The sequence below is a fragment of the Mugil cephalus genome, chromosome 6 (genome assembly GCF_022458985.1).
Source record: "Mugil cephalus isolate CIBA_MC_2020 chromosome 6, CIBA_Mcephalus_1.1, whole genome shotgun sequence".
Taxonomy (NCBI): Eukaryota; Metazoa; Chordata; class Actinopteri; order Mugiliformes; family Mugilidae; genus Mugil; species Mugil cephalus.
This window is the reverse complement of record NC_061775.1, coordinates 20,293,932-20,319,450: the sequence shown is the minus strand read 5'-3', so window position 1 is coordinate 20,319,450 and position 25,519 is coordinate 20,293,932. Positions and strand designations below refer to the sequence as shown.

General features: G+C 42.4%; 1 protein-coding gene across 1 annotated transcript in view; it reads right to left on the bottom strand.

Moving 5' to 3' along the window:
* Positions 1 to 213: 213 nt before the first annotated feature.
* Positions 214 to 25,519, bottom strand: part of LOC125009397 (glypican-5-like) — a 56,151-nt gene continuing 30,845 nt past the window's right edge. Inside the window, exons 9-11 of the mRNA XM_047587325.1 lie at positions 22,037 to 22,166; positions 4,114 to 4,241; positions 214 to 2,927 (exon numbers count right to left, since the gene is read on the bottom strand). Of these exons, the coding sequence (XP_047443281.1) occupies positions 2,832 to 2,927; positions 4,114 to 4,241; positions 22,037 to 22,166 (354 nt within the window). The 3' untranslated portion in view covers positions 214 to 2,831. The remainder of the gene's footprint in view (positions 2,928 to 4,113; positions 4,242 to 22,036; positions 22,167 to 25,519) is intronic.

Below are 25,519 nucleotides of genomic sequence, written 5' to 3'. Positions count from 1 at the left end.
CTGTGTGTTCAGGGGCAACATTTTGGTCATTGCCGGTAGTTCCAGGCCTTTAAGGGGTTAATTTATGCTACAGTGCAACTGGAAATTAATGCATTCCATTGAGTGAGATCATATTTTCTACTTCCCACTTCTGTTTCAGTTCTGCTCATGGATCCCACTGCATCTTCCGCTAAGACGTCCACAGCAGCCCGTATGAAGGACAAAGTTTCAATATATATTTGAAAACATAGTTTATTATTAAAGACATCAAACTGTAGATTAAAGCCACGACAGAGTAGCAGGACACAGTGTGTTACACTAGTAAGCTCCACATCATAGACAGGGGTTTAGTTTACATTAGAATACAGGTTTTCAGGATGAGAGAAACCACAGGTCGTTCAGTGCGCCCCGTCCGGCGTTTTGTCGAGTTAGATTTACTAACAGGTCTATTAGACTCTGATAAAGCAGATTTATTGGCGTTACTTAACAATGGCAGCTAGCTCCAGGCGCACCAGTGTGCCTGAAAGAGAACAGAGCCCTCATCGCTGCACAGCGGAGAAGGAACAGAGTGTAATTTCTGCGCTAATTTAAACTTGTTATGAAAATTTTAAACTCATCTACAGATGTACAGTGACAAGGTTCACACATCTGTCACTACAAAAGACTCCCCGACACCTCGTCTCGTGATGCACAGCTGCGTGCAGTAAGCAAGCGACCACAGAGCGATGACTTGTAACACCGTATTAACACCTCTATCATCAACACCCAGATAGCAAAACTCTCTCCTTATATCTTTTTGCATTTAGTGTTTAATAAATCCTCATCAAACCCTGGCCTTACCGCAGTGTGAGAAATAACAAAAATACACAAAGATTAATTTTACACGCACCCTGCTTAAGACGTCTAAACAGGCATGTTTGTGAATTTGCGTGTTTTGGGGGGGGTTTGCTTACATACACGGTCGTCTGGAAGGAGCTGCGACAGACGGAAGGGTTGGCTTGAATGCAGAATCTCCTCTCATTATATATACGTTTAAACAGGGATCTTCGTCCGTTTGAAGATTAGGGTTGTAAAAGCACCCTGCTGCTTAAGATGCTATTTGGGCTCGCTGCCCAGATAACTCACACACTTAAGCTCTTAATGGTATGTCTTAAGTTGGCTCATCCGTCAGTCACATTCCCTCGTGAATAAACTCTGTCAGGTGACGAAGGCGGACGCATTTGTAGAAGTTTTACAGCTCATAATCAATGACAGCAATTACTGTGATGTAATCTACGACGTGAAACCTAAGGAAAAACAAAAAATAGTCCAGTTCTTACTTACATCTGAGCCGGTCATGCAGGAGCAGTGTGATGCATCTAAGAGGAAAAGGTCCCACTGACAGAAATGCATACAGCGTCCTTCAGTTGGTTCATTTGTATGTATTTAATCAGTATTTCCTGTTCTCTGTCCTGCTGTTGTGTGCAGTTCAGCTGTTCTGGGAGAACTTGACAACGCTAATTAATATGAATTACATTTTATTCATACGTTTGGATCGGAGCTCAGCTGTGGCTCCGGAGCTCTCTTGGTACGCCATCGCTTGTCTTCACTGGAGACGAGCTGTTAACAGACTCAAACAAACAAAACAAACCAAAAAATAAAAACCTTTAAGTGTTCAGTTGGATGGTCTTATACATTACCTCATTGTAGGAGACAGCAGGTTTAATTAAACACACACTTGGAGGCCAGCCAGCTTTTGAAAGCGCATGACAGTTTTTGCATAAGACACCGAGGTGTCAAATTATTCACCGTCCGTGCAGATGGTGGTTCCTGCCTCTTTTCTCGTCTTATATGCTTTTCACTGTTCAGGATATAAACTTTAACAGAGCTTCCCGTCGAGGGAGTGTAACTGAGGCAGAGCTGAGGGCTGCTAACCCTTCCCTATAGTCCCTTTATAATTTTGCACACTGCAAAAAAAAATAAAATCCTATGCCTAGAGAAGACAAATGACCAGAGGGCAGTTTTTCTGGGAGACAAATCTGCTATTTAAGAGCAATTTTTGGAGGAATTAATTTGTCATTTAAGTGTTACACAGTTAAAACGCTCAGTGTGCTTCCTGCAGAAATATAAAAAAAAATTCCCCGTCTTGCGTTGACAATGTTTTTCGTGAAGGAAAAAGTGCTGGTTTGGCTTAAGTCTGCACAAACTGACAGACCAAACCGTCAAAACCTTCATTACACAGCATGACCATATGGTCTGAACAATCACATAATTGGCTGCTTCGCCTTTTAAGAACATGCCCAGGCAGTTTCTTTTCATATTAATATATCCTCGCTGGTGTGCCTTTGTTATTAAAACACTGGAGTATTACAAGTGAAGGTCTTCCGCTTGAACTATTGCTGCATCTTCTCAAATCTCAGTGGGAGATACATCATGTAAAGGTCAAACCTAACCAAACATCCCTTAACGTCCAAGTCTTCTCTGTTCTATATTAATCTCTATTTACACATCAATTCTTTTTATCTATAGACATTTTTTCGTATAAATATATAATATATATATATTTGTATTTACATCTTTCGTCCAAAAACAAAAAAACAAAAAAAAGTCAGTAGTGCTGTGCAGTCTAACCTATCAGAGTTAAATACAAATAAACACATGTAGAGGTCAGTACAGGTAATACAAAAAATTCATACTGCGCACCTGCAGCCGTCAAAATAAGAGCTTGTCCCGCCGGCTAGGCCACAACAAACCCCAAAACAATCAGAGCGGTCGAGCTGCGCTTACAGAAAAGTATCCCAACGACACCACAAAACACACAGCGTGTGGCTGCCTTTCTGTCTCTGTCCATCGCAGAACCTGCCTCTGTGTGGTCAGCGTGGTTCCCATGGCGACAGCAGCAGAAGCAGCAGGGTCACCAGGGTCAGAGGGTCGACAGTCACCGCGGGGGCCGAGGCCTTAACGGGCACCTGAGAAAAAATATACTATAAATTCTGAAATAAAACACCGGTACTGTAGGTTTATGTGAAGTAAAGTCTGCAGGCATGAAGTGTATGTACACCGATCAGCCACAACATTAAAACCACCGAGAAGTACACAAAACCACACAGGAGAAGTGAATATTATGGAGGAACTTGTAACAACTCAGTGTTGTACTGGGAATCTTTTGAACCTGGAATTAGTGTGGATGTTACTTAGACACATACCACCCACCTAGACCAGACAAGACCCCCCCCCCCCCACCCTATAGCAATTACACTCCTTGATTGCCATCAAGGAGACAGAACAAGCACAAGGTGTTGACCTGGCCTCCAAATTCACTAGATCCCTAACTCATAAAGTATCTGTGGGATGCACTGGAACAAGCCTGATCCACAGGGGCCCCTCCCCTCAACTCTTAGGACCCAAAGGACCCCACTGAGAACATTATGTTGCCAGACACCACAGGACCCCCTCAGAAGGCCCATGTCTCTAAAGGAGGCACAAGGGAGACCTACACAGTATTAGGAAGGTGGTCATAATGTTATGCCTGATCGATGTACATGTGTTTATATGCACAGAAAATGACTTTTTTTTTTTTTAGTGTCTCTAAAAAGAACTACTATGCCTTTCCAGTAGGTTTCAGGAAAAGCAGCAAACGGTTCATACAATATTCAATGAGCGAGATGAAGGTTTAAACTGTCATTTAGGAACCAAGTTGTCATATTGAGCTCAGCAGGTGATGATGAGCTGATCGATCCCCCTGCACGTCCGGGTTCTCAGTAATTAATCCGGGCAGCTCATCATAATGTTGGGGTAAAAAAAAAAAAAGCAGAGATGTAAAATAAACCAAAAAGTATTGGAAAACGGTCAGAGATTCATCTCTGCAGAATGCACGGACGCACGGCTGCATGAAAGCCGACAAAAAAATCGATGCGGCCGTCGAGAACAGATCTTTCCAAATAATCCCCCCTCTCTCTCTCTCTTTCTCTCTCTCCGCACGCGCTCGCACGCGCTGATGTGTGGGATCTGCCTCTGTTGTGCAGTGTCATGCATTCTTAACCACACACCTGCTTGGAGACATTCCCCAACACTGTCACTGCACTGCGAGCCTCCAACAGCTGCTGCCATTCAATCGGCTGAGGGGACGCTGCAGGATTTACTCGTTTACTTTACCTGTGGAGGTGAGAGGTGATGAGGAGAGACCGGGCGTTGGTGAGGAGGAGGAGGAGGAGGAGGGGGAGGAGGAGCCGCGGCCTTCTTTCCCGGAATCCGACCACTGGATGCATCACCTGCGTCATCACCTGAGCAGATGCGATAATAATGAAGTAAAACACCGTTAAATATAAGCAGCGAGTCTCCATTTGAGATCACTTAAATGAACCAGAACGCGTTTGGGCCATCGCAATCGCGCCCAAAAAAAGAACTCTGGTGTAAAGGCTTCCATAAATTAAAAGACGAGATATGTGGAAGTCGTTTCTGTTTCTGTTTTTGGTGTCATGATTGCACAAAATCCTGCATTATTTATAGCTGTTTAGTTGTTGTTTGGACCTGAAAGATTTATGGATTTCACCCCACCCACCCGCAGCTTCCCAAGTGCTCTTACCTTATACGCATAAACACACACACACACAGATGTGCACAAATGTCACTTCAGTTAATGGGTATGTGGCCAGACTCAACCAGCTGCCTTAACGCTTTCATATACATATGTATGTGTATGTGTATGTGTGTGTGTGTGTGTTGGCAGGACTCCAGGCCCCTCCTGGGAGAAACTCCAGGTAAGTGAGTGGATTAGGACAGCAGGGAGACAGACTGTGCCGCCGGCTAAACGCACACACACACACAGACACACACCTGCTTGGGCAGAAATCTGATTCTGGCTGCCACAATACACATTGTCCTGCAGTACAATAGACAAAGAGCTTCTTTCACTCGCTGAGGAATGAGGTGAGTTTGTCAATGTTCGCACACTCGCGCAAATATTACACCTCGTAACGTTAGAGACGCGGGGAAAGCGGGAAAGAAGCGCGCTACGTACGAAACCCCGCGTATAAACGGGCGCGTCTATACACAAAACATGAAAAAATCCAAAGCACAGACATCGATAATCCCCCCGAACAAAAATATCAGAATGCGCGACGCGTGGTGTGTTTTTTGTTTTTGACTGTGGCTGTGATTTATATGATTTACGCGCGGCGGAGCGGTTCCCAATTAGGCATCTGTCCTTTATTGTGTGCCTTCTTGACAAATAGCAGCCAGCGCCGAGCTATGTGGGACACCGGGTTCGCAGCCGCGCAGATGTGCGTGCCTGCGTTTGTCATCCGTTCCCATCGGAACTGTTCCCCGAGTCACATCTGGTTTGAACCTGTTTCGGGAACAGAACTGGGTCACATTAGTATCGATTCTCCACAATAACAAGTGCAGTGGGAGGAATTCACGTCTAAGGTTTAGCTCAGTATCTGACACTGAGCTCGATTAGGTAAGAAAAAGTGGAAAGCTCACACATCAGTTTCACCCTGATTGTAAACATACACACGTTGAGGGCATTCCTCACATACTTCAAGACAAACAAAGAAGCAAAATCATCACTAAACATAAACTAGAAGATATTGAAGCCTGGAAAGCGACTTTATATTAGAGACTACAAGGATATACACCGATCAGCCATAACATTAAAACCACTAACAGGAGAACAATTCAGTGTTCTGTAGGGAAACTTTTGGGACCTAGACCATATAGATACAGCAACAGAATAACGAGAATTCTCAGTCACTTCGTCTGTACCTAAAGGGCACAGTTAAAACAGCGATGGGTTTTCGTGAATACATAGATGACACACACACACACTGTCATCTACATAGCGTCTTCAGTTCTAGATGACTGGTGGGGAGTTTAGTTTTTTATTTAGGAAACATCTGTGGGCGGGGACCACTCCATGCAGCTCTCTAAACAAGGGAGGCTGACTAAGACACTATTAATCAGCCACTTACAGTACAGATTTAACATCTTTGTCGAGCCTTGAGTCTGGAGAGTTTCTGGTCATGGGAAAAAAAAACAAACTGATACCAAACAAGTCAATGCGAACGTTGGCTAATTTCAGGAATGGTCTGTGCTGTTAACTCATCATGTGAGTTTCAACTGTGCACCGCCCACAGATAGAAACCGATATTGCCCACCAGTCATTTAGAAAGGAAGAAGGTACCTGGGTGAGTGGTATAACATCTTCAAGACAACTCTGTGAATTCCATTTGCCATTGTTTTAGTATAATGTCAAATTTTACTTTTCATACTGCATACTTTCATAATACGTTGTGGTAGAACTAGTGCAGACTGTACATTGAGTTGATGCACGTTGGAATTACTTGCAGTCATGGTTTTAACCAGGCAGATCTCATCAGACAATGAGTCATTTAGTAAAGAAAGAGCCAAAATTGTTTTAAGTAAACCCCCAATCTGATGGAGAGATTAAGTAGGGACCCCCTACCTACTATGTGTGTTCTATATCAAACTTGACCAAGGCTATTTATAAATATACATTATTATTATCATTGTACATTCAATATTAGGCTATTCAAATAATACACGGGTACAAATATTCATTTTTTATTTCAAACATGTGCAACAGTGAGGTGACAGATAAAGAAAATAATTGGCAGATTCAAGTTTTAACTTTAAAGATAGCTAAATGTAGTAGGGACAGTGAATCACCAAGCCATTTTAGTTGGCTGATGAGAGTGAGCTGCACTGTTAGCTTCTCTTCTGCTAAAATTGTAGCATTCGTCTGTGTTTCACCTGGGGACTGAACAGGCTCTTGGCCAATTGCGGGGAACCTGACAGAGTCACCGTGTAATATGTGGCCTTGTGATTGGCTCAGCAGCGATAGGAGGCTCAGATTGACGGGTATCCACTTTGAGACGGCTCCTGTATCGTTGAATGACTGAAGAGCTGTCTTTTGAAAAAAAATATATATATAAAAATGTCTAATCAACCGAAGATTTTACGACCCCTCTACAGTACCGCGGACCCCCTAGGGGTCACGGACCCCATGTTGAAGACCCATGAATTAAATGAAACTACTTAACCCAGTTACAATACAATGTCTTTACAGTAATTTCACTTGAGCCTTTCCAGAAAATCATTACACTCTTATAACATGCAAAACTGTAAAAATAGGCACACACACTCACAGGACGTTTTCTGACTTTTTTTTTTTTTTTTTATATAGTCAAAAATAAGCCAAAACCTCCACACGCACTTTCGGAGGCTAAGGTGATGAGGGGTTAAATAAACATCAATGATTTGCATGTGAATATGCATGCCCTTTTGTGTGTGTATGCATGTGTGTGTCCTGAAGCATGTCCATACGCGCAGGCTCCTCCCACACGCCCTTGGGCACGTTTGTCTCTTAGCAACAATCCCGAGCATGTCACATATCGCAGACTGGCTGGAAAACACACAAACAGACACGCACAGCCAGGGATGAGTGATGAACAATGCCACTGGACCCACTTATGGGGTCGTTTAACCTTTCCTACAAAGAGTAATGAGTGGGGAGGTGCGCGTGTGTGTGTTTGTGGGCGATAATAAGAATTCAGAGGTGACATTTGAGGGGTTCTGTTGTCGCTATTCGCCGCTGGATCGTAGCATTCAGGTCAATGCTATCTCCGATCAGGCAGAAGTTTAAGCCTCATTCGTTCGTTTGCATCCCCACAGGAGCTGAGCTGACAGTTTACAAGGAGGGACACGAGTGGTCACAATGTCTCGAGATGGCTAAAGAGGCAAGGAGGGAGCTGGTGGAAGCATTCGCACGGTGATTCACCCTCAACTCTGTTCCCAGCAAATAAATACGTCCTCCACGTGGCTGACTTGTAATTTAGATACGTTTCCAAATTAACAAGATAAATCTGGAAATTGGATTCAAGCAAAGCGTTCCCCCAGGGGTGACGGTAAGCGCCCCGAGCAGGTGGAGCAGGAACATAAATCAGAGCCCTAGTGACCCACGGGAAAGAGACTGGAGCGAAGCTGAGGCGTTTAGTGCATCTCCCACGTACACAAACAATGAGCAAACAGCCACGTTAGTTCAGAGGGACATGCTGACTTGGATTCATTTCCTCCAGACTTCCCCCAGCATAAACCACGACCAAAAATGGAATGATTTGCGTTATCAAGATTTGTTTCATGTCACCAGAAGGGAAGTGGGTACACACAATGAGACCTAGTTAAAAGTTCATTGTGAGTTGTGAGGCAATCGGGGGAAAAAAAAACAAAAAACAAAAAAAAAACTTGAAAGTTGCTGAAACGTGGCAATTTTTTAGGTCAGAGTCATAGAGTCGGATCGCTGGTTGGGAAAACCCAGACAAATCAACAATCAACGTATCATAGTTTTGAGTTTTAAACATCTTCTGTGACCCTGTTTGGTTTCCTGTTTTTATGACGTAAGCTTCTTCCTTGGCGTATTCTGCTTCACTTCCTGTCTGTGGTGTCCCTCTGATTATGATTGGGTTCTCCTTGTACGTTCATTGGTTTCACCTCTGTCTCTTCGACCCCTCAGTCCATGTGTGTGTATGTACAGTCCTGACTTTCCCTTTGTCTTAGGTCAAGCTACCTATGGGGTTGTCGTCGTCTGTTTAATTCCTAGCTTGTTGTTGTAGCCTCAATTTTCCCTAGTGTCTGCAATCCATTCCTTGTGGTTTCTCGTTTCCTTAGTTTTCATGCAGCACCTTTTGTTCCAAAGTTCCTTTAAAGTTCTTCTTTTGTTTCCTGTTTCTACCTCCCCTCCACTCAACACAACACTCCTTGAAACCCCCTGTGACATGCACTGTTTACAACATACAATTGATATGTTAGCCACATAGCTAGCTGGGGAAATAGACAGAGGGCAATAATATATATATATTTTTTTTTCGGAATATTATTCCTAGAATTATTCAGAGTTGAAGTCTTGCTCTTTAAAATTTGGCTGGCTTTGTGCACCCATCCCATTCTGTGGAAGAGGAGCACTCGAATATTAATGTGCACCAGGAATAATTCACAAAAGTTTAACTAAGGAAAGAAAATACTACACAAATACTAGAAAAAGCATTCAAAAATGAAGTACCCCCTGATAAATCAATGTACTCATCTTTTCTCTGTCTCAGCTTCAAATTACTAAATTATTTTTTCTACATATGTTGTTATGAGTAGTTTCTGTCTCCTTGGCTGAGCTGTAACATCAGTTACAGTTGCTCTGTGATATCCCCTGAACTTGCAGTATTGGTCAGATCTTATCTTCACACGCGATGTTAGACTAAACAGAAGAAACCAAAGGACACAGAGGAAGAACTGCAAGAAATGCATTGACCTGAAACGGAAGTGGTGGCTTTTACTGATGAGACTAGATGATGCCTTTAACTCATCGCCGAGTCTTTGAAGGTCTCCACAGCAACATGAGTAACCAGCTCATGGTGCTGTGGAGGCATTTGAATTATTGTAATTTATTGATGTATTTTTCCAACTTTGAGCACCACATGTTGCGCGACATCTACCACGCTTGTGAAAAGACAAAAAAAAAAAAAAAATATCCCTGAGATTTCAAAAATTTGAAAATCCTGATTCAAATTAATCTTGGTTAGAAAGATTCAATATCAAGTCACGACATCCTCACATCGATTTATTTAAACAGACACCGTTTCCTGAATCCTCTCGTGGTTTCGCGGGACTGGTTTCGTGCATCAGGTGTTGCAAAATTGTGCAACGAGATCAGACCACGTGTGAGAGGGGGTCCAGAAAGTGAGAGAAGCGACAACGGGTCTGAAAGTTGTTTGGATTTTGATGGGTAGATTCAATAAGGAGATAAGCAGATGTGAAAAGCTAAATGTTAGCCACATAGTTTCAGATCTCTGAAACCAATGATTAGTTTTGGCTTTAAAACTAAATTGCCTCTCTAACCAAATTGATGATGAGCCAAGTAAGGATCTTGTGAGTTAAAATCAAATCGATTCAGCAAATCAGCAGTGATACCCAGCCCTATTTTGGGTCGAAATGTCCTTTTGAGGCTGAAATCTCTAAGGTGGCTTTTACATAATATACTGTTTGTTGTGTACAGGAGTGAGCCCACTAACAAAATAAAAAACAATGTGATTAAATATATTCTTGTATCATAGAAAAGATTGTACATGTATCCGTTGTTCTTGGGTCTTTCCTAACGTTCATACCTCAGCATTCCTCTCTGATGTGTAACAACCACAGCATCTATTTCAAGCCAATACCCAGACATCTGCATAACCGTGTTCAATTCTCTTTTGTTGCCAGCCATCTGAAACAAAACACAGCTTCTTCCTAATAACGCCAGACAGTGCCGTGCATGTCCAGCATGTGCTGCATGTGTGCGTCCACAAACACGGCATGTGTCACAGAAACACGTCGGTTATGCTTTGATCAGCCCAAACAGTGTGTAAGGCGCAATACAAAGAACGCGTTTTATGATGCGCTACACAAAGAAGGGGAGCAAAATTTTGCACCGTCTTGTCTCGCTCTACTTCGTGGGAATTTGTCAACGGGCGTGGAGGGAAAGGATTTTTCTTGGTGGTGGTGGGGGGGCGCGAGGTCTGACGAGTGAAGGCTGAAAAGTGAACGGCAACGACTGACAGCAAAGGTGAGCATGTTTGGAAGTGGGTGTGCGAAAGACGGTGCGCATTAATGACCGTGTCTGATTTCAGATGCCTGCGGTGTCTAGTACAGAACTGTCAATTTACGCCCCAATTATGCCCAATCTTGTTGCTCCTCAGCCTGTATACACTCACAGACACACACAGACACATACACACAGACAGGCAAATGATGAGGTGACCTTGAAAAGCGTCTGGATAGCTGGAGTGTGAGTGTGTGTGTGTGTGTGTGTGTGTGTAGGCGTGTAAATGTATCCCAAGCATTTCCAGCTGAATCAGTAATGAGCATTTCATTACTTCAGCCTCAGTTCCCCAGGGAGGAAACACACACACACACACACACACACACACACACACACACACACACACACACACACACACACACACACACACACACACACACAGACAGCAGAAAGAGCATGGTAGAGGGTAGCTTGATTATACCCTCAGCAAGTACTTATCAGAATCAAATTATATAATGATAGCGAAAGAAAAATGTATGCCACCTGCTTTGGACTTCAGAGTAAATACACAAACCGGTGACAATGACTACTTTCAAGACACAATGTTTATGTTAAACTGCACAGTGAAACCAATGTTAATGTCTACCATCTTGATGGGAGCACACTGTACACTTTGTTATGCACTATTTACTTATTTATTTATTTATTTTTATTCAAACACATATGCAAATTAAATTGTCCAGGTCAGCGCCACATAAAAAGACAGCAGATAATAAAGTCATCCTTTTTTACCTGATGGGTGATCATCCATCATATTTTCAATCCTGAAAGCATTCAGCCCGATCTACTCCATTACAGACAACTAACGGGTAAGAGTCCAACTAATTCTGACCTGACTGTGGCCCCATTTCATGGTAGTCCATAAATCAGGGAATCGCTAACGCGTTAAAATTTATAGTTCTCTGCAAGATCTACGATGCCGGCCGACGAGCCCCTCCCTACAAATGTAACTACACTTTGCGGCGACACACACCGCAGAGATTGTAGTTGATCGGAAACGTATCTGCACACAGATAACGTCCACACAAAATGTCACCGCAGTCCGTCAAATAGCCTTATTACCTTATTGGAATGTATTCCTTAATAAAGTGCTGTAATTTAGCAAATAATCTAGAGCAAAACAACAAAAAAAAAAAAAATAGTAATTATTCATAATCTTGACTGTTTACTAGAGCCATTTTCCTCATTGGCATCTCCATCAACATAAACCCCTTCAATTGTCTTAATTTAACTGAACATTAACAACATGCACTAAAAGCTAATTTCCCATTTAATGGCGTGGGCTTGTTTTCAAACAAATTATAACAGCAGTTAACGCCGCGACTCGCAGTGGAGCCTCCTACCAAGGTCGCACTCAGCGAGGTTAATCGCAGCCTCTAGCAGAATCATAAAACCTGGCGCATGAATGCAGCGAGGGAAAAGACAGGCCGTGATTGGAGGTGGATGAAAGGATGAACAGAGCGGAGTGACTCTTTGAAGGCTGCGCATCAGCGCGAGCCGATGAGGGTGTTACGGGTGGTGCAGCTTAACAAAGCAAGGGCAGCGTTTTTTGTTTTGTTTTGTCCCCCTGACCACCACCACCACCCCCCAAAAAGGTCAAGTGTGGAAAAACAACAACACTGCAGAGAGGAGGACTGACACACAAATGATGTCTAATCAGATTTGCATGATGAGCTCGTTCAGGTGCAGAGACAAGCTGTGAGTCGAGCAGAAAAAGAAGGAAGCAGGGTGCAGGAGGTGCTTGATAGAAGGTGCAGGTGAAGTACGTTTTCTACCTTATGCTGCGTCTCCGGTTAAATCAGTTCATTTCTTTTATTTCTATTTAGAGCATGTTAAGCAAAACAGAGATATTAGCTTTGAGTAAGAGCGAGGGTGAAGGCGTAATTCTTGGATGAGCCACACCTCCTACCCAGAGGGTCAATCGTTTAACTCCACACCTTATTAACCACCTCCTCATGCTGAACACACACACACACACACACACACACACACACACACACACACACACACACACACACACACACACACACACACACACACACAGCGTGTGAGGACTATCATTTATGATTGATTCTACCTGCACCCCCCCGTCATCCTCTTGTGGACATGCTCTTGATTTCATTCGCTGTGTTTATGTGTGTACGTGCCAGTTAAAATCGATACACCTCAAGCTGTGGGTCCTGAGCTACATAAATAAAATAAAAAAAACAAGGGGAATGGAAGAAAAGACAGCAGAGAAAAAGAGGAATACCGGACGGATAATACATAACAGGAATCTCAATTATTTAAATGTGTATGCTACTCCATTGGTCCCATTTGTTTTGTCGAGATAACTGCTGCATGGATTATGCCCCCCCTCCCCACCAAAGGAACATTGTATTTTATTTGTTCTATATATGCACAACAACAGCCACAACACTATTATCCATTATAACAGTGGATGTTGCACAGGAGAAGATGAACTAGATTCCAAACGGCACCCGTCTCTGCAGGTAACACTTTGAAAAACATCACTTCATCACTGATTCCTTCTTCCAGTCCACATGAGTAAACTTGATGTTATCCTGAATAAAGAAAATTAAGTTTATAGGTGAAGTTACTTCTTTAGTAGATGTGTTCATTATGTAAATATTTACTCTTTCTATTGAACTCCAGTCTAAGTCAGTTAATATTATGCTAAAATGGCTATTTCATCAAGATACCACAATAATAAGTATAGTAAATATAGCGCTTTTAAACTTGTGTAGGATAATATGAATAATGTTTAAATAATTATTTTTAAGTATGTTCAACGTATGCGACAAGTCACGTTTTCAGCATGAGGACGACTCATGTGTAAAACCACACAGCGACACAAAGGTGAACGACAACGGTGGGAGGAGTTGAGTAATCAGCAATCACTAATCGGATTACTTTTCAAAGGTTCTGAGGCAACACTGGTGCCGTGACTGCTAGCTGCCAAACGGGAGCGAGTTGGATTTTGGAACCTCGATGAATGAAGCCTAAAGTGGGCGGAGCCTGCAGTCACCACGTTAGATGAGATTTACTCCGCCCACACTCGGATACTCCACGTATGGACGTGGGGGTCGTGTTGGGGCGGAGCTAAAGCAGCCTGGATGTTGAGACCCGCCCACCCAGCTCTCTGTTACCTGTCACTCAAAGTGGCATTTCCACTTCAGTTAGAAAAAATTCAATTACCCGGTACAGTTGTCATGAACAGTGAAATAAACTATTGAGACCAAAAACGTTTTTTTTTTGTACCAGGCTGTAAATATGTTTAATACTGCTGTAAATTTTGGCTTTTTAACATTAGCAGCTTTTAAAGCCAAAGGTTATTTGGCCCATCGCAGCCCCCACCAACGCTCCACCCACATGCCCATAGTTGGATTATCCCAAAGGGGTGGAGTCTCTCGAACCAATATGGCTGCCACCATGCTTGAGCTTCAGGCTTCATCCAGCAGTTGAGAAGCCAATTTTGTAACGTCACAGAGGGTTTTTCCATCTTCTACATAAAGTCTATGGTGTGGACGTTACTTTGACATGTACCACCGACCTAGACCAGACCAGATACCCCCGCCCCATAGCAATGACACTCCTCGATGGCAGCAGTCTTCTCCAGCAGGACGCGGGCCTGACGCAGACACATTCTCAAAAAACTGTTTTGGCACAACGTAGAAAATATCAAGGAGGACAAAGCCAAGCGCTGAAAGCCACTACCCCTATAAAAGCTGCTACTCTGCTCAGGAGCCGTTTTACGAGGAGAACCGATTCTGCCAAGGACGTGTCGTGAACTGTTTGGAGAAGCTGCAGTTAACAAGACAGCGCATATATACTGTGTATCCTAACATTTCCTGTTCTGCAAAAATATCACCAGTAGTAAACAGATCCGTGGTTTAAACAGGTTCGCTGTGCAATAATATGACAGAATACATTTTAGACTAGAAGGAACATGTGAAGTTCTGGTTAAATATTTAAAAAAGCGAACCTAAACCTATTTTTTTTACTAATGCACAAATAATTAGTTGCACATAAGATCTCCCATTCTTCTCTGTTGAGCACATGGGGGAAGAAGCAGGATGAAATGCTCTGGTTTGGATTTCCAGGGCAAAGCTGCTGAATCAGTAGGATACTCTGCATTCATCTTACACCCTAATGTTCTTCCGTGTATGCACGTACAAAGAAAGCCGTTTCATTTTATTGCGCTGATCAATCCAATCCGAAGGCTCGCTCGGGAAACTTTTATAGTCCGGGGCGCAGATTAGAAGCCTCGCCAGACTTTTTATTGTTTTTCCTGGCTCCCTTTAAAAAGCGGCGGATGCTTACGAAAAAGCATATCAAACCGTCCTCCGGTGGAAAAGGGCGACGTTTTTTAAGCAGCGGTATACGCTGGCCTTTCCCTTTAAGATGAAATGGCTTCTAAAGGCTTTGTGGATCTGGCCCCAGGGAAGTGGGGGAGAGGCCGGCAGAGCAAGGCAGAGATGATGGAGGGAAGATACATGGAAGCAGGACAATAAAAAGGAAAATGGCTCTGCAGCGTACAATATCCCGCTCCATGTCTACTATTTATTGCTTGCTTGTAGCAGGAACAGAATGTGGACAAAATGTTACCTGGAAATTAAACGTTTACCGCTGATTAAATCATAAAAGAAACAAAACACAAATTTATTACTTGGCCAAGGGAGATGGCACAAAAAATCCTCCACACCTTCTCCCTTTCTCTCTCTTCCTCTTTCTTCATTGTCATCAAATGGGGACCCATGGGAGGACAGGCCACCTGGTAACCATGGTTACAGGGATTGAGTGCCCCTCGCGTGTATACACATTCTCTCACATACAGACTCGCACACAAATACGTCTTGTACCTGGTGTAGACATCAAGGAGTCCCTGAATATATTAACCAAAAAAAAAAAAAAAAAGAAAAGAAAAGAAAAAAGAGAGAGAGAGAACCACTCTTCGTTCTTTCAAGGGGAGAGGTCTGGTGCTTTCCAGACTGGCATTAGCGGTTGCAACGTGACTCATGGATACCTGGTGGTTGTGGCATCCAACACCACATCACGGCACAGCAATTAAGTGATGCAGCGTTTGGTTTGTTTGAGAAGAGAAGAGAAGAGAAGAGAAGAGAAGAGAAGAGAAGAGAAGAGAAGAGAAGAGAAGAGAAGAGAAGAGAAGAGAAGAGAAGAGAAAAGGCAGTGATTACATTTACATTATTGACGTTATACGACCACGATATGTCTCAGGAGCCAGAGAGATCGGTGAGGGGCAGCTGAAGAAGGGATTGCACTCATTTGGGCAGCGGAGAAAATCAATGAGTTCAATCTTTTCTAAGAAAAAAATAAAACTGAATAAAGAACGAAAATACTCCCACTATTAAATAACTGCCTAGCACTAGTAAGCATTTAAAAAGAGGGAGAGAGACAGTTGTGACTGTATAGATCAGGGGTCTTCAATGTTTTTCAGGCCGAGGACCCTGAAAGTGAAAGTAGTAGTCATATAAGCCAGCTTTTTTTCATTGAAGTAATTTATGAAGCTAGGAGAATGTGTCCTAACTACAAACACAAGACTTAAAAATAAAAAATAAAATATAATAAAAAAAATAATAATAACTGTATATATGTATAAATTTAAAATGTAATAAATGGTTAAATTGCTAATCAAATAATTCCTCAAATTAATTAGCTTGGCCCCCACCTGGAAAAAAGTTCAGGCTGCTACAGACTCAAGCAACATGTTGAATAAAATACACTACCCTTCAATTTAACATGCAAAGCAGATGTGTCGGGATATTTGACACTTTCACCGCATTTTAGCGCTCACTTAATCCTTCAACTGCTCCCACGCTTGGATGCCCGCCTTTCTCCCTTTTGTTACCGCTCTGTGAACGAATGTTTGCCAAGTGATTCTCCCTCTCTCGGCTGAGATCAACTTCGCCTTGATGTGGAAAATTGACTTAAATCAAATAATAATAGACTGTGCGCCGTCTCAGCGCGACTAAAATAACTTCTCGCTGTTAAATGGCCCACATAGAATAAGTAAAACGCAGGGATTCTTGAGTCCTCCTGCACTTCTCTCTCAGACCTTCTTCAGGATTCAATGAAGCTCAAATGTCACGACAATTAATTTCACTATTCATTTTGCTCGGTTCATATCTGCAGAGGGGGATTAGAGAGAATCTGAGCTCATGTCTGTTACAGTAAACAGCAGGTTCATAGTGAGAAAGACATCGTAAGTCAAGAGGCAACACACTACTGGATCCATTTCAGTCAGTCAGACAGGGAACCAGCCTCCATAAAACACACTGGATCACACACAGTGACACCGCGGGCTCAGATGTGTCGTCTGCTTAGACAAAAACACGCCTAAATCTCGCACACATGTGGGCGCAACGACAAGAAGGGCCGTGAAGATTCATTTGTGCATCCACACACTCTCTTTCTCACGCTAGCGTGTTTTGTCTCCCTGCTCTTCCTTCCTCTCCCGTGAAATAATAAGCCCCACGTTTCAGTGACTGAGATTTGGAGAAATGGTTTGTAAGCAGAATTTTAAAAAGAGAAAGAGAGAGGGAGTCACATCTATTTAAAAAACCGGAGCGGGCCTGCATCTATTCATCGGACGGTGTTTTATTTATGCGCACTCCTGATTTAATCTACAGCACGGACATACAGTAACTGCACATGCATGAAAAAAAAAAAAAAAATCCCATCTGCATGATTTGTGAGGAGGTCTTCCTGCATCGCTCGTTTAGCACCGGCGCATGAGAGGCTTGTTTATATGCAGGAAAAAAAAAATCCTCTTTTGTCACTCTTTATTGTGGTTCTCTCACCAGGAACTCATTGTGACTTGAGAGACGCGATGCCAACACACCGCCAGGCAGCAGCTCGGTAAATCATAACCAGCAATTTACTCTGTAAATAGCCGATGCACCAGTTTCAGGCCCAGCAGGAAGTGCAAATATCCACAGATGTGACACATCAAGGTTAGAGGAAAGGGTATGACGGATGAACCAACGAATACGTTATTTCTAAAGCTCTTAAATGGGGGGTGGAGAGGGGGGGGGGGGATGATGTGTAAGAACGCTAACAACTTTCTATTCATAACCACCGTGTCGATATAAATGCTTCAATACGATACAGAAATGCGTAATGATGAGGAATTACGAGCTTAGAACAAACTATAATTTTCTATAATAAAATGTTTGACTTGTTCTCAGTTCCCTGTTTTGTTTTGGTTCAGACAAAAACAGCATTTCACCGTATGTCTCGTGACTTGTGACTTTATTTTTGTCGCCATTTCTCAGACCTCTCTTGCTCATGGCTGACATTTGCCGCACTAGGAAACTAAACTTCATGATGGCTCAGCTCCATTAGGTGATCCAGTAAACCATAGTTCTTCAAAAAGGAAGGCCGCGACCCCTAGGGGGTCAGTGGAGGTACTGCAAGGGGTGGGGGGCTGCGAAATCGTTGCTTGATTAACCTTTTTTCTACATATTTTTTTTTTATCCTTACCCACAATTTCCCCCTGCAAGTTTACATTTCTTTAAATACACATTAACATGAATCCAACATATTTTTGTAAAGGGGTAAGTGGAGGCAGCTAAATGGAGCCCATTCAGTCTCCATGGGGAAATGCGAGGTGCATGATGCAATATTAGCAGAAGAGATGCAAAATGGTGCATGATACATATCGGTATGTTTATGTTAACGACAGTTGCACGGCCGCTCTCCTGTTGCACATGCTTGAAATAAAAAAAAAATGAATACTTCAATAGCTTTATAGATATATATATATAAAATATAGAACACGTATAGTACGTAAGGGGTTCCTACTGAATCTCTCCATCAGTTTGGGGCTCTCCTCTAAGCCTAACTTAAATAAAAACCTTTGTTCAAGTCTTTTTTACTGACACCACTGTCTGGAGACAATTAAATAACAATTCAATATTCTGCAGGGAAACTTTTGGATCTGGCATTTGTGTAGATGTTTTTAGACACGTACCACACAGCTAGACTAGACCAGACCAGGCACCCCCACCCCATAGCAGTGACACTCCAGAACGAGGTGTTGACCTTCCCTCCAAATTCACTAGATCCCAAACCGATCAAGCATCTCATGTGCAGAAGCCAATAAGGAACTGTCCTCCCAGATCTGGACATTGTGTATGCTAGTCGCCTACACAAGACAGCAAGAGCGTCAGTGAGGACCCATCCGGCCCAGGCCACAGTCTGTTTGTCCCCTTGCCATCAGGGAAAAGATACAGGACTATCAGAACACAAACTAACAGACTGAGGAACAGATTCATCCCCAGAGCTGCAGCCTCCATCACACCCACACCTCGCACAAACCTGCTGTGTACCAACACTTTGTTATATTATTTTGACAACTCCACTTTAGTTGGCGGGCCAGGCTGAATAACAGATCATGTTTGTGTATAATTCAATACAGATCAACTACACCCTCCAAAGTGATCATCCAGTTCTTATCTTCTATTACCCTGTTCCAACATGGACTGCACAGCCAAAAGTGGTATTTCACCAACTGGCAGCCATGGCCTGGGAGTTTTATTTTGTCACGACTTTACAGGCTATATTCCTGGCAGATATTTGTCACAGTTGAGGAGATGCAGTCGGAATTAATGCCCAATTAACAGTTCCAGTAAGCCATGAAGGAGAAACATGATGCACACAAACAAGACTTACCTAAAGTGCCACGGATAGCCTTTGCGTGCTGCTCTGGGACAAGGCACAATGTTTGGAAAAAGATCTATCAAACCCGACAAGACATAAGGTTCAGTCAACCTAAAAATCCTACACGACTAAACTCAAAAATGTGAGGCCCAATCAAAGCTATATTTTATTCTCTATCACGCTCATGACTAAAAACAGGATAATGTCAAACAGTAGGTTCTTGTTGGCAGGGCATCTGTGCAGTCATGGCATTGCTTGTATGCAAAAAAAAAAAAATCAAAAAAAAATCCCACAAACACACGAAAGGGAGATTTCTAAAAAAAGTTGACGACTAAGGACCTAAACTGAACCTTATGCAGCTCAGATGAACTCACATCTTATGGAAAGATGCAACACAGACCGGCATGATCGCGGTAATCACTGCACAAATGTCCCAGAAGAATAGCTACTCAGGCTTTGTTCTTCTTAGCTCAGTAGAAAAGGTCCCATGCTCCAGTTTAGATCTGCAGTACAATATTATTAAGTACCAAGCTACACACACTCATGACTCCAACAATGACAAGGACAGTGCCGAGATAATGAATGCAACACTAACCTTTGACCCTGAGGCACCTGCCTCCAGGGACAGAGATGACAAAACCACATTGTTGAGACCATGAAGGTGACACAACCTCTGATTCCCGGCAGAGAGCTGGTGCGGCAGCAGTACCCAAATTTGCTAAATTATGACGGCAAGACGTCAGTTCTGTTTCCATCTAATGAAGATATATAAAAAAACAAACAAACATCAAACGCAGCTGGTACGACTTTATTGATGCGACCCAAAAACCGTCGCCCCGGGGGCAACACGCCCACAGAAACAACCTGGGTGTCATGGAAAGTTCCGTCACCCAAAGGTGGCAGGGGTCTCCTCGTACGCTGACCAGTTAATCAACATATGTGTTTTTCCAGCTAAACATAGACGTGGACAGTAAAGCTTTCCATAGCGTCGAGATGACGCCGAGGCTGCAGCGTGTGAGGACTGTTTGTCCTGCATGGTGCCGGTTGAAGCCGATGACGCTGCTTCGCAAACTACTGGATTTGTTTGCACTCATTATAAAAAGGCACCGTTTCAACCTGCTTTTGGAGCTAACTTCTCACTATGAGTCCACTCTCACACCTGTCATGTGTTTGTTTGTGCTCTTCACACTAATTTGAAATGTGTAGCTCTGTTGGAAAAGGGTAACGCGCAGGGCAGGCACTGATATTTAAAGTCAAAGGTCAAGGAGGATTTACTGTCATTTCAACTATATATAGCAGATGCTGTACAAAGTGAGAAGAGAGGACGTTCATCCAGGACTATGGAGCCACATGAAGAGATAGGACAAAGTACAATACAAGAGACTGAGCATGAAGTGTGCATGAGCCCACGCAGACAATAGAAAACAGTGCAAAAGGTTCAAGAATGAGAGACAGTGCAAAGATACAGACAGCCCTTAAGACACTGAGCTCATGCCATCAATAATTTACAATGTCATTTACCTTCTTACTTTTTAAAAAAAGTTTTATCCACAGAAAATCATGTTTTTTTGCTGATCTCTATCAGTGAACTTGATGCAATCATCCACAAATGTAAGAACCTTTAACCAGGGACGATCATCTAAACCTGGGTTAATTCATTCTGTGTTACATAAGTGTGACATTTATCTGTCACGTGCCTTAGTTTATATATATATATATATATATATTATATATATATATATATATATATATATATATATATATATATATATATATATTTCTTCTTCTTTTCAATGTCAGAACTGACAATAAACTGACTTTAACTTTCACTAAGTTGGTGGAATTTCAGAGTTTGTTTAAATTTTTGAACTTGCCTGAAAACACAGGACCCCTCCAGCCTTTCTGTCATCCTGGCAACCTCTCTCGCAAACACACCTCTGTGAATTTATCACAATTCAGCTCTGTGAGAACCACTGACAGTCCACCCAAATAAAACCGCTATTTATTTATTTTTGTTGTCCCTTTCAGGAGTCAATGTAGCCTCGAGCCGAATCTTTTTCCTCTTGCCTCGTGCACAACCATTCAAAACAGAGCTCTGTGACTGGAAAGAGCAGCGCAGGTTTAAAGCAAACCATTTCTCAACCTGTGGGACACGCCGCACTAAAATATTTTTCAGGTCAAGGACAGAACGCATTACAGTTGACTAATAACCTTAACTATTTAAAGTACAGAAAGTTTTAACTACATTCACTCTGTGGGACGGCCTCGAGGCTTCGAGGGGTTCCCAGATATCCCTGTGATACCCATGTATTATGCATAAGCGTAAGCGCAGTGAATAATTCAGGAGATAAATGAATAATTACAGTTTACTTTTCCACCTCTGTTTGTGGGCTGACCTGGTTGCTTGTGGTCCATGCAGGCTGAGGAGGAAATAAAACGCAGAGACAAGCAGAAATGAAGATGGAAAAAGTGAGAGGGAGGACAACTGAATCCGTCTCTTAATACTATCCCTCCCTCTGGGCATTTCCCTGCTGGCGAAAGATACGTGGAGGCAGCAGCATATTAAAGCCTCTGAGAAGCCGATGAACTTTGCAGTGGTGTCTTTTGGTTATTGCGCGCACCTGCGTGCAGAAAAAGGAAAAGACAAGGGTACAAGCGTGCCGCCACCTCGCCTGTGTGGGCGCGCGTTTGCTAACGTTTGGCTCCTCGCGTCCGTGTGCACGCGTGACTCACTGCTCTCCTCACCAGATGCTTCACAGCCATCTTCGTCGTCACAGTCGTCTCCGCTTCCCCCGTCTGTCTGCGCGCTGCCGCCCTCCTCTTCTTCACCCCTTCCTCTCGCTTTGCCGGCCCAGCCGAGCTCCACTAACAGCTCCTAAATAAAACAAACAGGAGCAAATGTCCGCACGCGTTACACGCACGTTTTCCAAGACACGCAGGCACACAAGCTGTGGAGCACAGATTAGCAATTAGTCGACTTTTTAGTGGAGTGTCAGAAAAACTATTAGATGGATTGCAATTAAATTTTAAGCACCAACTTAATAAAGTATAATCATTTATCTTCATAATTTTCACCTTAGCACAGCAGGTCACATGTTCTACATATTTCAACTGAAATTACTCTGATTACAGATGATCTGACAACATGTAGTGTATGTGTTCACACGCTCTAAATCAATATTTTATTTTTACTGCATGTGCAAAGTGTTTCTGCCCACTTTGTCAGATCTGAAATAGCACAAATAATAGTAATAATATATATATTTTTTTACCCTGACCGAATTCATTCATTCGGGGTGATGTCCGAGAAGTTTTCAGCGCCCTACACACACTGATTCTAGCTTCATTTGTCTTTTCAAACACTTGAAAAATGCTACAAGAAGAGGATGTACTGCAACAATAAATAAATCTTGCTAAATCCAAATTAAGTGCATCCCTCAAAGAAAGATGGAAAAGGGTAGCGCATCTCAAACTAGACAAGAGACAAAATAAACAACTGAAACTGGAGTATGTTGTCCTCCTTGATTTGTAAGTTTAAAATGTGTTAGCTCTTGCTTTTTCTTTTTTTTTTGAATGGACTAGTTTGATTTTGTGTTGCGACCTCCTTGTTTCTGGCCTTCAAGTTACCTGATGTTCACCCAGAGAGAAATAATCCAATCAAGCATTTACATGATTATTAAACAGTATGTTTCTACTGAACCAATTATACTCCATCCCCGTCAATTCAAAAAATCCTCCTGTTCAGTTCAGCTTGTGTTTTTCCTGAGGTGGTTACTATTATTCTGTTTGTTAGCAGAACACTAGTAGCATAAGCATCACCACTTCTGCTTGTGTGCGAAGGTTAGCATTTAGTTTCAAATCCTATATACATCATATAACTATTGAATATATTCAAAATAAATAAAGCTCAATCAATCAATACAGCTGTTAGGATGGCAGTAGGCTTTAAACTTCCTATTTTAGGTTGTTAGCTAGCATCACACCACGTACAAATCACAGTTAATGGTAATGTAAGAGACGGTGGCTATGCATCAGTTATGATGTTAAAAAACTTCAGGCACAAAATGGTCAGAAAAAAAAAATATAAACGTGCAAACACACATGGGCACATCGGGAAATACACAAACACACACAGGTCAGGGAGTAGATTAAAGGCTAATTGAGGTCATGCTTTCAGGTCTCAACATGAATCCATACTCTCTAGTGCTCAGTTAAGTCACAGCATGGATGTTGTGTCATGTAACATAATTGTGATCCCAAAAAAAAAACTCATGTTTTTCCCTTAAGCTTAGCTATTAAGGGAAAGATCGGTTTTTACACTTGACCAGCGGTTATATTATTTGATTAGTGTAATAGGAATGAATAATCCAAAGTTATGCTTCAAGTAAGTAGATACAAAAAATGAATAGTTAAATAATATCGTATAGTTAATATAATATTTTCACCCATACAGAGCAACAGAAGGTTATAAATACATATACTGCATGATGAATGTGTATAGAGAGATTCAGAGTTCAGAGTTACGGTGGATAATATATAAATTCCAGCTGAGGGTAGAGATAAGCCGAACAGACACCAGCTTTATGGCAAAAATATAACATGCTGACATTTTATTTTTCACTAAGATTACAATTTATATATATCTATATATATCTATATATATATATATATATATATACACATATATATGCTGCAAATGTGACACCACAGAGACTTTAACATCTATCATCATGATTTATTTTAACTTACGCTGGCGAAATCTGTCTGGGTGAATAAAATTCTACAAAAGACCAAACTCTAGGGACTTAAAACATCTTTTTAAAACTCCATCGTTATACAGAATTTTCCTGACTCGCTTGATTTAGACAAGTGGTGCACTACAGCACATGCTGCTAACTTAAGTAAGGAACCAAAAAGTGTGTGATTTTAAAAGCAACTGATGTAAGAATCGCTGTGTTTTAGGGTGTGTGTGTGTGTGTGTCTGCAGGACAGATGAACGCTGGACGCACACCGCGGGACATCTGGACTCCACCGTACAGTAGGTGTGCGGCAGCCGGGAAAACAAGGGGAAAAGCAAGGTTATTATGTGGCAGCGTGTCCGAGGGGACAGGGAGACAGACTCCACTCTGTGATTCACCATCATGTCATCGGACTGCAAATGAGGGCTGGAGTAGGAAAAGTACACATTACAGCAATGTTTCCACTGCAGCCGTTTTCTTAGTCATGTGGGAAGTCTGGAGTTTAAGCTGATTTTGGGCAGTGAAACTCTTCAACGGGCCAAAAAAATGAAATTATTCAAGTGCGGCAAACCCTGAATAATCTGTCCAGTCTCATTAATGACAGAGGTTGGAGTGAGGATGATTCATCATATTTACTTGTCTGAAATTTAGGTCAAATCTAAATAATGTGAGTAAATTAGATGTACGCTAATCAGGCGTAACATTATGACCACATTTCTAATATTGTGTTGGTCTCCCCTGTGCCTCCAAAACAGTTCTGATTCATCAGAGAATGGACATGGACGTTCTGATGGTGTCCTGTGGTGTCTGGAAACAGGATGTTGGTAGTTATGGTCATATGAGTTGTCGGGAGGGGCCTCTGTGGTCCATGCTCGTTCCAGTGCCTCCCACAGATACTTGGTCAGTTTGGGATCTAGTGAATTTAGAGGGCTGCCATCAAGAAATATCTTTACTATGGGGTGGTTGGTAGTGCCTAGTCTGGTCTAGGTGGGCGGTAACCTCCACATGAATGCCAGGACCAAAAGTTTCCCAGCAGAATATTTTATTGTCACTAGCAAAACATGCCTGCTGCCTTATACTGCTGATCAAGCAACGCTATGGGCTGTGGGCTGTGACACACCAAGTCAATGGATGGTCATCGACCAATTTTGGGCAGCCGGTGAGCAGCTGTGGCCCTGGTTTTTGTGGTGTGTCACATTTGGTTCTAGTCAGGCACGCAGCTTCTCAGCAGCAGAGCCGATTTGTGAGAAACATGCTCTGATTTATGCTTCAGTTTAGTTAACTAAAGACAAGTCTTTCAGGAGAAGCCAGCTAGTTCCATGTTATGTGATTTCCTTTCTGATTGACGAATACAGACTACTACCGCCTGCTGGTTTGGATTATTATTTTCAAGTGTTTCTACTCATGTAGGTGCTGAATGTATGTGCTTGTTTGCTTTGATATCAGTACGGAAAATGTTTCCACAAAGATTCTGCAAAATTCTTGATTG